Raw genomic sequence first — 17982 nt, 5'->3', positions numbered from 1 at the left:
TCACAAAGAAAAACAACACAAACAAATACTATATAAGAAAACCTGAAAAACTAAAATTTTGTGGTAAACACAGGCTCATTAGAGAACAAGGTGGCTGACATAATGTATATGACACCATTTAATTTAAAGCAAATTAGATTATTTTTAAATTCTATCTATATTTAAATTTAGTTAATATTTATAAATGCATCTCCAAATGACCAAATATCTGCAGAATAATCTGATAAAATAAAATAAAATAAAAATAAAATAAAATAAAATCTGAAGCATACATACTGAATATTAACAATATACTGAATTATGAAAAAAGTTAATTATTTAAAATAAATGTCACTCATTGCCCTAAGCAGGATAAGACATACTTTTAACCAGGATCATGTGGTTTAATTTCATAAATACACCTGGAGTGAGTTTGTAGCCGTCTACCTAATGTCAAAAGGTCACCGAGAAAGACTGAAATGCTGCTTAAATACTTTCCGCCCCGCTGAGCAAAGATGATGTGGATCTTTAACAGGATTATGACAACTTAAAACTTCACACATATACTTTTGACAGTCATATGCTGGATGAAATGAAGCCTTCTGTCAAAACAGAGAAGACGACACCCCTTTAAGGGGATATCTGGAAGCCTCAACATGTGTTGCTGTGACCGCAGGCTTCGTTTTGGATACCGGGGATTTTAAACGCTGTACCTCAAACCGCAAGAGCTTCCACAAAATAGCGCAACGTTCTTGGAAAAGGGGGGAAAAACAAATCCTGAGTGGGGCGGAGCCAAGTAGGTCATGTCAATCATTTAAAGCATGGCCTACATTTCTCCCCAATGTTTCCACCCATTCCACACACCAACGCTGGTGGCGCACAAAGGAATCCATTACATCTCAGCATCGGAACAGTTAAGCCAGACAAAAGGCTCTGGATTACGTCCATGTATGCCTATAGGGCAAGGCCCTGATGCGGCCAGAGGGGTCTGACATCACCTGACTCATTTATTTATGCGAGCGACACCTCTTTCTGCTCTTTTCACTGCTGACAGAGGGAAAGACAATAGAGGCAGCGGTTTCCAGCCCTCCCTCACCGCAGGTTGGCATTCAGGCCTATTGTTTGTTTAAGAGCTGCAAGAGTTTCCGATAATTAAGTAAACAATTCATAGGCAAACGACACCCCTATCTGTGCTAATTGGAAATTAATTTGCAGGGGAGGGACAGGAATTCTTGACCGCCTCTAAACATGAATTAGAGATCTGAGCCTTTTCACTGATGGGAAGAAAAACAAACTTTGAACAATAAAAAACAATGTTGTTAAAAAGCAAAACATTATGTAATTATGAAGTCTGATTTCAGAGATTAAACTCCGAGGAGGAGGAGAAGCTCATTAAAGCAGACTTATCTTATTACAGAAACAATAATCGTTTGGACTGCAGTAATTTAACCAACAAATCAACTATTCATCCACCAATTACATTAGGAAGTAATTCAACAGGATTCTGGGAACTTTCAGGTTCAAGGGCTCAGCAGATGCTAATTTTGTTTTAGGAATTGGATCCAAAACTGTGTGCTTATAAATGGCCAAAGCATAAAATGAATTTAACCCAAATTAAATACAATTTCCTGTGATCAAAATCATCTGTAATGTCATTTTTGAACACAAAAGTCATTTTTATTTATTAGGGATGCGAAATATAATATAATTTGGTATAGGCCAAGATTAGACCAATTTTTGAAGCATATTTTATATATTTTATATATATATATATATATATATATATATATATATATATATATATATATATATATATATATATATATATATATATATATATATATAATAAAAATAATAATATATAATATAATAAATATATATAAAATATTATTAATATTATTTTAAATATATTAAATATTTGTATATGTTAAAATTAAAAATTTGTTTTAAATATATGTATTTTAAATATATATATAAAAAAAAAAAAATAATAATAATAATAATAATAATAATAATAATAATAATAAATATATATATATATATATATATATATATATATATATATATATATATATATATATATATATATATATATATATATCCAATTTAAATAATAGATGCACATCTGGTTTAAACTGGAAAAAAGAAATTCAAGAAATAAAATAAAATAAATATTTTTAAACATTATCAGTCTTGGACAGTATAGTTAGGTTACAAAACTACTAAAATATTTGACATACTCTTGTAAATTGTGACTTTTAAACTGACAACACAATATACATCTATAATATTAGTCACTATAAGGATCACAGTTTAAATAAGTACACTATTTTTCTACTACACTATTTATAGTATCAGTGAAAATCTATGTCGAAAATCAGTGCATCCCTACTATTTATAAAAAAAAAACTTCACTTATAAATCCAAGCACAAATCATCCTAATGCAACAGAGCACATGTTTGCGGTTTGTTCCTGTAGTTCAGTGGCGCTGGCTGACCTGCCTACATTAGTTGCGTTAAAGTGCCTCTTTTCATCAAGCCAGTGGCTTCCACACAGAACTGGACAGGAAAGACTCATGACTGACAGTTGCTCTCCGAGTTCCCATGGATACTATTGTGACCTCACTGATAACACTACTCCCTCCATTCACTGCCTACTTAAAGAACTGGTTCAGAGGTCAGCCATCCGGAGACCAGGGGTTTCCATGGCAATGTGGCCCATTTAGGGACGGCAACAGAGACCAAGTTTGCATTCATCAACCGTCCGAGTGCAGAAGAAAAAAGGAACTACCTTTGGGAGATACCTTCAGTTTCTGATTACAAAAAACACGGTAAGGATGCACACGCTAAACTCGAATTTTTCATAATTTAAATGTGAAATACACTTCAAATATGTGTAATGCATTAATCTTTACTATTATTTAACCAGAAAAGCACAAAAAACCTTGACAACATAAGGAATAACAGTGTTATTGTGGCTCAAGACAAAACAGTAGGTCAAATAAAACCCAACACATAATTACGACCACGAGAAAGTAATAAGCTGTCTGTTGGGAGTTCAGCATTTCTGCAAAGGCAAAATGCAGCCACCCTCCTTAAAGTCAATTACAAGTCAGTTATGTGGTTTCCAGTATTTCGGTATCTGGTTACAACACTGCAGTCCAAACTATACCCAGGTTTACGATGAACAGTCTGAGCTTGTTAACTCACAAGCAGCCAAGGGGGATAACAAAGCCATTTTATAACCCAAAAGTGCTCGCTAGAATAATAATCTACAACTTTGTAGGCATCCAACTTATGATAATAACTATATTTTACAATAATAATATAAATAATTTGACTGAAACAATGCAGAGTGTATTTGAATAAGACTAAATGACACATATTTCCACTAAAATTGAGGTACACTAGCCTTGAAGACAGTTGAAGATAAAGTAAAATAGAGAACCCTTCATGTCTTCCTCAAATGCTAAGTGCATAATGAAGACAAAGAGCTTATTGTGTTCCCTTGCTAGACTACCTCCCCCAGCACACACACACACACACACACACACACACACAACCTCAAACTCAATCTTCACCCCTTCCCCAATATAACCCTCCTGCTAAACCACAACCAGTCCAACCAGTGTCAAAATTGCAAAAAACAATAAAAAAAAAAAAAAAAAAAAAAAAAAAAAACTCATGTCACCCGACTGCAACAGAACTGGAAAACAATTACAAAGCAGCCACTGCAGTTCAGTTCGTTTAAAACGGATTTATTGAGAAGCTTTCCTCCATATGGAGACCTAACTCGAGGCACAACAAATAAACAGGGATATTTTTTATAACCTGTTGGCTGTGAAGGATAAAACTTGAATCTACCACAGAGAGGCCCGAGGGAGCGAATTTCACATTCAGGAAAAAAGAAAAAAAAGAAAGAAAGAAAAAAAAAAAAAAATCCCACTGCAATTAAATGCAGGAGAGGAAATCATGCAGATTTTTGCGAAATTGCACTAAATGACTGAAGCGTTATCTTTAGACCATTTACAACTGCTATTGTGCAATACTAGTCCAGGGGGGGCGATATGGAGGCATGACACAACATACCTGCGACATACAGCCCTGAATCACAACGGTGACCGCCCTGTCTAATTTCAAAAACTTTCTGCCTTGTCAAACCAGTTCCCTCCTGCAAACAATTAGTGCCGGACCACGTACCTCCGGAGCGTGTGTGCGTGTCTGCGAGGGCAGGAGGCGAAGAAGTGAAAGACGGAGAGGGAAAGAAGGGGGGAGAGAAAGAGTGAGGAGAGTGGAAGGGGGCTTGGAGTGCAATTATAGTGGGAATTTATGGCCTGAGAAACAATTTATAAATCACAGTGCATGGGCTAACACAATCCAGATTTCACTGCTTGCAGCTGTAACTGGCTCTAAAGTACACACAGCGTGTTTGTGTGGTTTTTCACGAGGTTGGGTCTAGGAGCCGGGCGGCTAGAAGAGCGCACCAACGACATTGGCCATGACAAACTGTGGGAGTGTTTCAGAGAGAGCGAGATGCGATGCTAGGAATTGTTTACAATCGCAGGCAAACGGTATAAAACCTAAACAACATGCTGACTGGCGCCTGGGTCGCACAATTAAAAACATGAATGTTGATCATGAACGTCAAACTGCAAGTGAATGTCACCAAATGGAGGAAGAGTTGGTGTCAATGTCGACAATGTCAACAGAGTTACGTTCGCCAGCTTCTCCAACATTTTACATAAACAAAACTCATTCTCCATACTTCTGTTTCCAGGGATTGCTAATGACAAGGCTGTGCCCTGGGCACAGAATGGGCAAGGCCTGCCTCGGTTGAAATCACGTTCCTAGGGTGTTCCCCTCGGTTAATTTCACATTCCTTCGGGTGGCCACATGGGCCCCCCCTCTGGTCTAGTGCCCTGTCCGTTTCTTATAAACTTGATAATCTTGGTAACCATTCCAACCGCCACATCACTAATCTCACATTACTCAACGTAGAGGACATAACTGATAGAAAAGTTACCACTTTCAACAAATCAATAAGAAACCTAACAGGTTGTAAAAAATTTTGGTTGATTGCAGCATCAACAAAGCTAGGAGACGTAACTGTTGGAAAAGTGAAGGGTTGGAAAAAGTTGTTGGAAACATTTTCCACAGTTTCATCCTATAAACTTTCGAGCGGTTACATCCCCTAACTCTGGTGACATTGTAGTCAACAAAAACTCATTCTCCATTTCGGGTTTCTTATAAACTTGTCAAAAGTGATTAACGCTCCAACGGTTACGTCTCCTAATGAGTTTTGGTTGACAACATAGTCAACAAATTTAGAAAACATAACTGCTGGAAAAGTTCTAACAGATACATCCTCTAACTTTTCCAACATTTTACCCAACTCAAACTGCATAAACAAGTTTATAACAAAGAAGTTTATAAATGGAGTATTGGTTGATTTCAATGTCAACAAAGGTGGAGGACGTGACCGTTGGAAAGATAGCTACTTCTTTCGACAAGTCTATAAGAAACTCAAAATTTTATTTGACCATAGAATTTAAAGTTAGGGGATGTATCTATTGGAAAAGTTAAGGGTTGGGAAACAATGTCGGAAACCTTTTTTGGTTGACAAAGATGTCAGCAAAGTCAAGGAATGTTTGGAAAGGTGAGCATTTTGGCAAGTCTATAAGAAACCTAAAATGGTGCACAAGTTTTGGTTGACTACAACATCAACAGTGGTAAAGGATGTTAGACAAGTTTATAAGAGTAAAAAGTCCAGAACTTAAAAGAAAAATCATTGCACTCCTGTTCAGTCGATTACAATGAGGTACTCATCTGGAGAAATGAGGAAGGCTCAAGGGGTTTTCACAAGCTCTCAACTGCGCCTCTGGGTCCAAACTGCAGCTGTGCGCGGGGAGGGGCGGGCCGTGCCCTGACCGACAAGGCCCAGCTGGATAAGACATACACTCTCACGTACGAACAAAAAAACACGCACACACACAAAAGCTTGTGGTCCGGTGTGAACATGTCATGTGACAATGGAGCCGCTCTCAACCTTGTGGTCGGGGTGAGAGCTGTAGATGCGCCGCGTCTGTGGCGGACCCCCCAACGGTGCACAATGCGCATTCTCCTCCAATCACATGGCTGCTCTTTTGTGCCAGCGGTTATGTCACTTCCACTCCACCAATCTGAATGACCCAGACTGTGGAGGGCCAATGAATGTCTGGAGCCAAAAGAACTGAAGCAAGGTTTTGTTTTGTTCTTCTTTTCTAATTAATCATCACGCCACGGACCATCGTTTTTGCGAGGAAGTGAGCGGCAGGGTGTGTGTGAGGCCTCCGCTGTTTTTTACGCTACATGTTGTCTGACAGCTCCGAGCAAATCCAAATGGAGAGTTTAGAAGGGAAGGAGGCGGGAGAAAGCTGCCAGCCCTGGAGCGCATCGACGACCCCCCTGATGGAATCTGGGAACTTTGGTGCCCACTCAACTGTGAGTCACGTCAACAGGCTGTGAACTTTGACCTCTCACCCCTAACTGAAACAATATGGAGATGTATCTCACTGTCAAACGCATGGAAAAATGACCCAATTCAACGTAGTGTACAGGGAAACGACTTCCCACAAAACATCAGCAACTGTTGTGTTTGAATAAGACTCCCAGACCAACAACAAATCCAGCATTTTGACAACCATAAGCCTAGTCAATTGAACGCCAATTATGGCGTTAAACTTCTCGAAGATTTGTCAGCCATCCACTTTGTTTACGTGACATTTCTTGAATGCGTGCATTTGGAATGGCTGATGTCTTAGGGATTACGACTACGCCGCTGCAAAGTGAAGTGTTTTGTGGATCTACCGTGTAGCTCTCAGTCGCCACCCTCTAGGCTTTTGTTCAGCCTTTCAGAGCCATACTGAACGACTGAAAGGCCCCTATTCATAAAAGCTCCCATACACTCCCTGCCTCCTCGGCCAAGAGTCACTATAGAACATCCCTCATTTCACACGAGAATCGGGGCTGCCTGCCCACCCCCAAGCCCATGCCCACAAAGAGCTTCTCCACCGATGACTCCTTAAGACAAGGAAAGGCGCTCAATATGGGCGAAGCTTACGGCTGACACCATTACAATAATACGTACACTCATTACTAATGCTAGCAACGCCCTTCAATGTTTAGACAATTATTTGTGAGCTTAATTGTTGTTTTGAAGATACTGAGGTTAAAACCATTTTTAGAGGGAGTCGATACTAGTAAATCCCTAAAATTTAAGCAATTTCGCATCAAGTCTAACTACCAACAAGAATTGTCTAAGAATAATAATAGCGATGAACTGATTGCCCAACGTTAATAACACAATAATTATTTACACATTATGGCCTATAAACAATACATGGCTGATATTAAAATCGTATTCTATTTTGTCTAAAATTAAATTAAATGTTTGTTTATTTATTGGCTTTTTACGCCATGTCAGCAATAAGGTAATAATAATAATAATAATATAAGATATACAATTTACAAAACTATATAAGACATCTTAACATAATAAAGTGTTCTGGTGTTACTAAATAAACTAAAATCAATATTTAAATTGAGTTTACAAAATCACAATATTATTATGTACAGTATTAAAAATGGAAATTAATTTTGAGATTTGTTTAAGATTACATTTAAAACCATTATTAAATTTTAAGTGAGCATTAGATGATGTAATGGTCATCGAAATGTACAAATAGTATAAATGGTCGATATCTATCAGCTGATAAATAAAAGCCACTATCAGCTGATAAATAAAACAAAAATAATAATAATAATAATAATAATAATTATATATATATATATCCATGCAATATGTCTTATTATATGTTCTATGAAATATGTCTAATAAAATGTCTGATATATATTTAAATATATTTTGGATAGACAATATAATAGACAATATAATACCAAAATTATATTGTGTATCCCTGGAATTTTATGCATTATAAATATTGCATAGAATGAGGCTCGAAACATATTCTAAATGAGATAATGATGTGATATACGCAAGCTGAATTTCGAAAAAACATGACAATGATGGAATTGGCCCTTAAAAACTCATCAGCCAATCAGTTTATTTTATCAGGTTTTGTATGTCAGACGACATGGATTCTTTGTACTAAATGTAACATTAGGGGGAAAAAGACAGCAGTAATTAAAAGTGCTGTGCACAGTAACCATATCACAAGCAACTGATCACTCAAGGAATTATCTTAAAGTACACCTCACCCTACAAGAAAATCCTGATGCTGTTGATATCAGATCTCCCCTAGGCCTTTTCAGCCTGGCATGAAGCAGCGGGCACAACAAGGCCATGTGAGACTGTAGAGGGCTGTGATGAGATAAGTTATCGCAGCGTTCACGTGCTCCAACCAAGCCAACAGGACGCACACACACTTACACATACAAGCTTCCTGGCTGCATGCCCACTTTCTCACCCACCTGGCACCCACAGCTTGCTTCGTTTTTTTCCCCCATAATGCTTTACCCCTAACTACCCCCCTGCACCCCGCTCCCTCCCCCTCCCGAGGCCCCAGGAAGCTCTGACTGCGAGGTAATAACTGAAAACAGCTGTTAAAAATACCAGACTGATGAAGCCTGAAGCCCCCCACTCCCTTAAACTTTATCCCCGGCACAATCAAGTTTTATTAGCATGGAGTGATGCATGAAGTCAGTACGCAGCTCTGAGTGAGAGCTCGCTGTTTTTTGCAACTGAAAGGGAGGTGGGGGGGCCAAATTCACTGCAGGACATGCAACTGAACATGAAGTGGGTTTTGATGAGTGCTGACCACTGCCAGCACAATCTTATCAATGGAGAATGACGTCAGCAGCTCACACACACTCACTAAACCAACACAGAAACTCCAGCGAGGCTCCAATACACTCTGCCTTGAGAAAAAAAAAAAATGCTGTTATATTGCTCCAAATAGAGCACGTCCATAAAAGTGCATTCATTTTAGATTCCCGGACACTGGTAATCATTTTGATTCACGGCCCACAGTTTCCAGAAAAGTTAAAGTCCCACAAGGACAAATTAATGTAATGGCTTTTCTTTACATTGACGAAAAGTAAACACACACCTGAAAATCCAGGTGAAAGTTACAAACAAATTGTATATGTAAAAAAGACAGCAGCATAATGCCAAAAATCTGAATAATAGGCTTATTTATTTATCAAATTAAGGTCTTTCAAGGTATGAATGAATAAATAAAGCCTACTATTCTGAGTTTTACAATAATACTTCCTTTTTTGAGACAAATAAAAATAAAAAATCCGTTTCTTAAAGGTGAAGTGTGTAATTTCTCACTACTCCAGGCCGCCATTGGTCATACAAACAAATAGCCCTGCCCCAAACTCACGCCATTGGCTGAAACAATGTTGCTATGCCGGGCAGGTAGAAATGTTTAACAAATAGTCAATGTTTTGATACCGCCACAGTGTTACAAATAGCTTACATATAGTTTTCTCTGCATAAAAAGAAATAGCGAAACATTAGTGTAAACAGTTTAAATTATGCAACAACTAAATATATTTGTGTTAATAATATCTTATAAAATTATATCATTTATTCATAAAATGTGCTTTTTCCAGGACTGTATATTAGTAACAGGCAATTTTTTGGTTAAAATAATAAAAATAATAAATCGCAGATGCATTAGATGGAGCTACAGTTCTGCTTCATTACAACAAAAACATAAACAGATTAAAACCACAGTGTAACGACGGCACTATCTACGCAGTATATTATAAACACAGAGCCATACGAAGATAATTGGCCAAAGAGATAAAGCGATCACAAAAATGCAGCAAATTTCAGAATGATTCCTTTTGGCCGGTGCAGGACGTGATATGATCAACAGGAAAGAGATCTGCGTTACGACTCCGGCCTTGGGAACAGCTCCCTGCATTCCTTTATCTACTTCCTGTAGCATTTCTTCAGCCCCTGTGGTTTGCCCTCACAAACAGATTCATAAACCACTCTCCTTTCAGGGGGAACGTTTGTAAATTAGATATTTACTTTGCATCGTTCTTAAAAAAAAAAAAAAAAATCCGACGTCTAGAGCGACGCCAAGCTTGTGTGGAAAACCAGAGGAGGAAAATAATGTTTGGCTTGAAATTTCTTTCTTTAAGGAACTTTCTGGTTTTAATCCCAGTCAATAATCAAGTTACCAGAGAGGGTCTTCGGTGGAACGCGTCCAACGGCAGGAACGTTTTTAAATGGTCGCCTCTTGAAAAAGCAGTAACGTTAAAAAGGGGGAAAAGGAGAATTGGTTTATGTCTCGTGTAATTCCTGAGCCTCCTAACAAGACACAGCATTCATAGTGCACACTTCTTCTAAACAGCAAAAGAGAGGCAGAAATATTTCTAAATTAATTTGGATTTGTTTAGTTTATCCTTACAGGAGAAAAAAAAAAAACATCCTACCCTATAACACATTAACTTGGGATAAAATTGTAAATCTGTGTTTATTCGGTCATTTGTGCAAACATTCGTACACCGGTTTTCAGGTTTCCTGAACCGTCTTGCTCTACAGGAATGCTGTCTTAACTTAAAGGCCTGGACAATGTCCCCTCTGTAGCTGAAGACGAGGAGGTGGGACGGGCTGGAGGGGGGTGCCTGGTTTCTCTCTCGCCATCTTCCCCCACCCCGTCTCTGAGTGCTGAGTGTGTGGAAAAGACTTGGGCTGTTGACAGGGCCGCTCTCCTGAGCACTGTTTGTTTATGTAAAATGAGGCCCTCATGTACGCAGGACAATTCCTCTGTTTACTTTATATTGTCTTCTAGGTCTTAAAATACCATTGTAGAGGAGAGAGTTTAAGAAAGATGGATGCCAGTCAAAAAGGGCTCTGACGTGCTCTGACAGCGCAGTTATGCGATCAAGGGCTTGTCACTTACTCGCTAGTACTGCTTTGTGAAATAAGTGCACTTTAGTTTAATTAATATTGTGGGTTAGCGTGGCTCAACCCTCTACAGAAGTGGATACACAAGTGGGAAGTTCTTCCAAAACAATGCTTTTGCTTTAAAATTGTTCATTTGTTCACCCTTTTCTCTGTTGTTGTTGTCAACTGTGAAGTTTTAATAATCATTCTAATTCTTTGAGAATAGCAGAGTCCACACCACAACTATATCAGTACAGAAGAACAATATTGCTGAAATTATTTTTTTCCAGATGATGAACAATAAAACAATGAGAGGCAATCAGAATCCGTCCGACAAAACTGCAGTGTGCACTTAAGCCCAAAGTTTACTTCACTTTTTACATATACGCAAGGGTCAGCGTACAGTCCGCGCGACGCAAATTTCACCAGAAGAGTACGCACACCACCGAATTTGGTCACACATGCGCATTTTAATTTTTTGGGCAGTAATTTGTTTGTCCACAAGGTGGCAACAGTGCCCTGGGCACGTCGATTCACAAGGTAGTCGAAGAAAACCTGCATAAACAGAATAGGGCTGCACAGCGGTTAATCGTTTGCAAAATAAAAGTCTGTTTACGTAATAAATGTGTGTGTTCTGTGTATAATAATTATGTATATATAAATACACACACATACATATGTATATTTAAGAAAAAGTTTATATTTATATATATAATATAAAATATATTTAAATATATATTTATTTATACATGCATATATTTCTTAAATTTATACATGTATGTGTGTGTGTATTTATATATACATAATTATTATACCCAGAACACACACATTTATTACGTAAACACAGACTTTTATTTGGCAAACGATTAATCGCGATTAATCGTTGTGCAGCCCTAAAACAGAACAGACCAGAAAGTATGCAAGCTACAGCGACAACGGAGGCCTACACAGATGACAGATTGTGCAAAGAGGTTAGAAAGTACCCTCATTTGTACAACTCTAGCATGGAAGAATATATTTAGATGGGTTGTAACTTGTGGCGGGAAATTGCTCAAAACTGCGCATGCGTCGAACGCCTGTGTATGCATACGAGTCAAGTTTTGCAAGGCTGTGCACTCAAAAAACAAAGTATACCCAGGGCTTTATAACAAACAGAATGTTATCATGCCTTGGTGTGGATGCTAAGATAGTTATTATCATTCTTGGTGTAAAGAAACCTTGTCAAGCTAGTTTTTGCAAAGTCAGCTACTGTCCCATGCTACACTAGGAGTATTTATTTAAGCTAGCATAAAATATGTTAGTATCTAACAAACTTTAGCACACCAAATTAACAAACAAAACACTACAGTCACAACAGAATCAAACAAGATTAGCTTCACAGCGCTAACAACACTTTACTGACTAATCTGCTCACAAAAGCACTGGACTTTTACCCTGCCGTTTACACTCACTAGAATATAATTAAATCAATTAAGAAACATTATTTAATAAGGAAGTGATAATTAGCAAACAAAGAGCAATACTGTTACACTGATGAGGATTTTGAAAACTACAAAAGTGCTGAATTAGCATTTATGAAACGAGGACATTGTGGAAGATAAAACCTTAAGCAACTTCAACCTGGGGTCAAAGTAAACCTTGTTAAAGCCTACTAACTCGGTTAAGAAAAATTATATAAAAGGCCCTTTATAACTAGAAGAGAGAAGCTAGCTCCTCTACAAGAAACCCTTTTAGTGTTTTTCCATCGTACAAACTAAAACAAAAACGCTGAGAGAAAATAAAGTTCCCTCGAAAAATCTACGCATAGCAGGTTGTGTTTACGTTCGAAATCCAGTGCCAACAGTTACTGTAAACAATTTTCAGCTTCGGTTCAGTAACATTACATGTTTTTTTTCCCCCTCATAGACAGAGTGGCGCTTCACTAACTTTTGTACTCCAAAACTATACACAACCTTGCTATTGTACACCGAGGAAGACATGGTTGAATCTGTTGCCTTCGGTCTCACACACGCATAAACACACACGAGCAGGCCAGAAGTCAGATGTTATTATCCATCTTATCTACTAGAATCACAGTCGCTCTTTGTTACAGCTGTTAAAGGTAACCCGTTTGCCTTAGTCAAACCTCTCGTGCGACAGCAGCCATTCTTTGGCTATAATGCTATTTGACGAGTTGAAAAAACCATTGTGCTGCAAACAAGCAAACCTAATGCCACATCTAATATCCAAGTGCATGACCAACAGATTCAAGCATTCTCACGAGTTAGCAGCACAATGAACACAATGAACGAATGTTTATCGCCACAGGCTCGCTGAAATTTTTCCACAATGGCATGTTAGCCTACGTTCGCATGCCTCATCACTTATACATTGACATGGGCTGCTTTAGTGAGCAACAGGCAAACGCTGCGCAAAAAAACCACTCCAGATATCCTTCAATGGAGCTAAATGGAGGAAGGCAAACATATGCAGCAATTTGCCTGCGATTCAAACGCCTCTGTGGGGGCTTGCTTGCTCAGGTAGCCAAACCGCCCCCCTAGGTGAAGATGTCATTAAGATAATGGGCATCCAGTAGAGACCTCCGACAGGGCCGTCAAGCGGTAACTAATGATAACAATAGTCGCCTAACTGCTCTCTAATTGAAAGACAGTTTCACTGATGGGGAAGTACTCCTATGCCGGCTATCTAAAAAAAATCTTGATATGGCTCAAATGAACTCAAAGGTCTTTATGACATAAGCCATAATAGCATGCAATGAAAATCTTCCCTCTTTCCATATCCATGCTCACAGTTGTAAATCGAACTCTCAAACCCGGCAACATCCTATCGCACAACAACAAAGGGAGTTAAGACACATTCCTGACACCAAAAGCTGGATGAATCCTATCTGCCTAGGCTTGCCTCCAGTTTGTCGCCTGTTATGATAATACAAAATTAATTGTGCAGACATCTCACTGCGAAAAGTCCATCTTCGTGCCATTGGAGGCGGCAAATAAAGGCTTCTTTTGTGCTCGGGTGAGCCCAAGTAAATGACTTATTGTGCAATGCAGCAGAATGGCCTCCTAATTCATGCATGCTCCAGACTCAACAAGTGGTAACAGAGGGGAAACTATGGTAAACTTTTGAAACGCGAAGCTTGCTTGGGTATTTACTAGTTGGGGAGTCTTAAAAGGGATTCTAAAAAGCAAAAAACAAAGGAACTGCTTGAAGCGAATATGGCGCACTTAAAGGCGACTTTAGAACGCGCGTTTTGCAACTGAAAAAAAAATACATAGTGCAGAGTGACGTCATGAAGGTGATAGTTGCGTTTAAAGTGGAATGGCACGTACCGTTCGTGTGCTGGGAGATAGCGATCCGTTGGAGAGGTATGGATTCGTAATATCTGGGATCATAAGAAATGGATAACCAGCATATGGGGGTCCCTTGAAAAATCCTCCATCTTGTTGTCGTCTCAAAGCTTTAGGGGCGACAGCGAACGAATTTAAATGGTTATTACCGTGCATAAATCACTCACACAAAACACAAGGAATACGTCTCGAGCTGTTTTTACCTTCCGCAAAGTGTTCTCTCTGTTTCTCATAACTTTCTAGGTCTGGTCTGGGTCGAGGACGCCTGTCTGTTTGCTTGCATTTGGGAAATAAAGCATCGGTTTATTAGTTTTAGCACTACTAATAATTAACACTTAAACGCATGCATTAGATGCAGAGTGCACTGAAATTCTAGTAGCTACAGAAGTGTTTTGCTTACTTCGGAGTCTGATGAGCTGCTGTTGTTCTCGGACTCGTTCACTAGAGAAGATTTCACCTCGTCCAGATCTCTCTCCGACGACACATTCTCTGATATTTTCTCCTCTTGTTCGCCCTCATCTTTGAAGGAAATAAGTTCATCGTTTGCTCCCAGGTCATCACCTCCTCCTCCGTTTAATTGAGGCATGTTGGCACTAAAAAACCCAAAAGTCTGGTTAAAACGAAACTTTCTTCTCTTAGCAGGACCTGTAATCCGAACTAACCCCAAATCTTAGAAGCGCGAATGTGCCGAGGCTAGAAAAAACAAGACATTCCCAGTTTTCCCATGATCAGATCAGAAGCCTGAGGGTTAGGGATTGGGGTTTGCTTCCTACTAAACCACACTGAAATAACCCCCGAAAACAGTCCATCATTTAATATCCATTCGCGTGTCTGGAATCTTCGGATACTCCTGCACAGGACGAAAAGTCATGCACGAAAAAAGTTTCGCGAGACAAAGGTGTGGAAACAAAGTTTCAGCCAGTCCAGTTCCTTCAGAGTTTCTCTTCCAAATCTTTCCGTGTCAGTGTGTCAATCCCATGGTTTGATTGAAGGCGCACGAACTTCCCGACTGTATGTTTAATATTTATAATTCAGCTCCGATGACAGACTCGAATGTGGATCAAGAAACATTTGTATCCCTGGATGATAGAAGTGGACTGGGGTAGAAGGAAGAAACACCCTCATCAGAGCGGAGGAGGAGGAGTCTGAGATGTAAACCGACACTCTGTTCACAAGACAAACCCTCTTAAAGAGACAGTCGACACTTCTGGAAGAAAGACCTACTGGATTGAAACAAATAAGATTCATTACAACAACAACAGCAGCAACTACACACTAGCCTCCTACTATATACTACTACTAATAATAATTCTATCTATCTATCTATCTATCTATCTATCTATCTATCTATCTATCTATCTATCTATCTATCTATCTATCTATCTATCTATCTATCTATCTATCTATCTATTTCTCTTTCTAATCTATCTATCAATCAAACTCTATCTATCTATCTATCTATCTATCTATCTATCTATCTATCTATCAATCAAACTCTATCTATCTATCTATCTATCTATCTATCTATCTATCTATCTATCTATCTATCTATCTATCTATCTATCTATCTATCTATCTATCTATTTCTCTTTCTAATCTATATATCAATCAAACTCTATCTATCTATCTATCTATCTATCTATCTATCTATCTATCTATCTATCTATCTATCTATCTATCTATCTATTTCTCTTTCTAATCTATCTATCAATCAAACTCTATCTATCTATCTATCAATCAAACTCTATCTATCTATCTATCTATCTATCTATCTATCAATCAAACTCTATCTATCTATCTATCTATCTATCTATCTATCTATCTATCTATCTATCTATCTATCTATCTATCTATCTATCAATCAAACTCTATCTATCTATCTATCTATCTATCTATCTATCTATCTATCTATTTCTCTTTCTAATCTATCTATCAATCAAACTCTATCTATCTATCTATCTATCTATCTATCTATCTATCTATCTATCTATCTATCTATCTATCTATATATATATATATATATCTATCTATCTATCTATCTATCTATCTATTTATAATCTATCTATCAATCAAACTCTATCTATCTATCTATCTATCTATCTATCTATCTATCTATCTATCTATCTATCTATCTATCTATCTATCTATCTATCTATCTATCAATCAAACTCTATCTATCTATCTATCTATCTATCTATCTATCTATCTATCTATCTATCTATCTATCTATCTATCTATCTATCTATCTATCTATCTATCTATCTATCTATCTATCTATTTCTCTTTCTAATCTATCTATCAATCAAACTCTATCTATCTATCTATCTATCAATCAAACTCTATCTATCTATCTATCTATCTATCTATCTATCTATCTATCTATCTATCTATCTATCTATCTATCTATCTATCTATCTATCTATCTATCTATCTATCTATCTATCTATCTATCAAACTCTCTATCTATCTATCAATCAAACTCTATCTATCTATCTATCTATCTATCTATCTATCTATCTATCTATCTATCTATCTATCTATCTATCTATTTCTCTTTCTAATCTATCTATCAATCAAACTCTATCTATCTATCTATCAATCAAACTCTATCTATCTATCTATCTATCTATCTATCTATCTATCTATCTATCTATCTATCTATCTATCTATCTATCTATCTATCAATCAAACTCTATCTATCTATCTATCTATCTATCTATCTATCTATCTATCTATCTATCTATCTATCTATCTATCTATCTATCTATCTATCTATCTATCTATTTCTCTTTCTAATCTATCTATCAATCAAACTCTATCTATCTATCTATCTATCTATCTATCTATCTATCTATCTATCTATCTATCTATCTATCTATCTATCTATCTATCTATCTATCTATCTATCAGTCAAACTCTATCTATCTATCTATCTATCTATCTATCTATCTATCTATCTATCTATCTATCTATCTATCTATCTATCTATCTATCTATCTATCAATAATTATCTATCTATCTATCTATCTATCTATCTATCTATCTATCTATCTATCTATCTATCAATCAAACTCTATCTATCTATCAAACTCTATCTATCTATCTATCTATCTATCAATCAAACTCTATCTATCTATCTATCTATCTATCTATCTATCTATCTATCTATCTATCTATCTATCTATCTATCTATCTATCTATCTATCTATCTATCTATCTATCTATCTATTTCTCTTTCTAATCTATCTATCAATCAAACTCTATCTATCAATCAAACTCTATCTATCTATCTATCTATCTATCTATCTATCTATCTATCTATCATCTATCTATCTATCTATCTATCTATCTATCTATTTCTCTTTCTAATCTATCTATCAATCAAACTCTATCTATCAATCAAACTCTATCTATCTATCTATCTATCTATCTATCTATCTATCTATCTATCTATCTATCTATCTATCTATCTATCTATCTATCTATCTATTTCTCTTTCTAATCTATCAATCAAACTCTATCTATCAATCAAACTCTATCTATCTATCTATCTATCTATCTATCTATCTATCTATCTATCTATCTATCTATCTATCACTCTTTTGTTTTAACCCAGTGGTTGGGTTAAATGTTTGCCCAAACTGCTGGGTAGTTATATTTAACTCAACTATTGTTTAAATTCAATTACTGTATTGCTTGAAATGAACCCAAAACATGTTGGAAATTAACATTTACTAATAAGTTTAATGA

At 37.0% G+C, this 17982-nt stretch overlaps 1 protein-coding gene across 1 annotated transcript in view; it reads right to left on the bottom strand.

Annotated features, from left to right (window-relative positions):
• tcf7l1a (transcription factor 7 like 1a) overlaps positions 1 to 15308 on the bottom strand; it is a 29770-nt gene extending 14462 nt beyond the window's left edge. The window contains exons 1-3 of the mRNA XM_067399074.1: positions 14633 to 15308; positions 14436 to 14508; positions 14215 to 14342 (exon numbers count right to left, since the gene is read on the bottom strand). Of these exons, the coding sequence (XP_067255175.1) occupies positions 14215 to 14342; positions 14436 to 14508; positions 14633 to 14818 (387 nt within the window). The 5' untranslated portion in view covers positions 14819 to 15308. The remainder of the gene's footprint in view (positions 1 to 14214; positions 14343 to 14435; positions 14509 to 14632) is intronic.
• Positions 15309 to 17982: the final 2674 nt, after the last annotated feature.

Source organism: Chanodichthys erythropterus, chromosome 10 (assembly GCF_024489055.1).
Source record: "Chanodichthys erythropterus isolate Z2021 chromosome 10, ASM2448905v1, whole genome shotgun sequence".
NCBI lineage: Eukaryota > Metazoa > Chordata > Actinopteri > Cypriniformes > Xenocyprididae > Chanodichthys > Chanodichthys erythropterus.
Note: the sequence above shows the minus strand (reverse complement) of the source record. Positions and strands in the feature narration are given on the sequence as shown.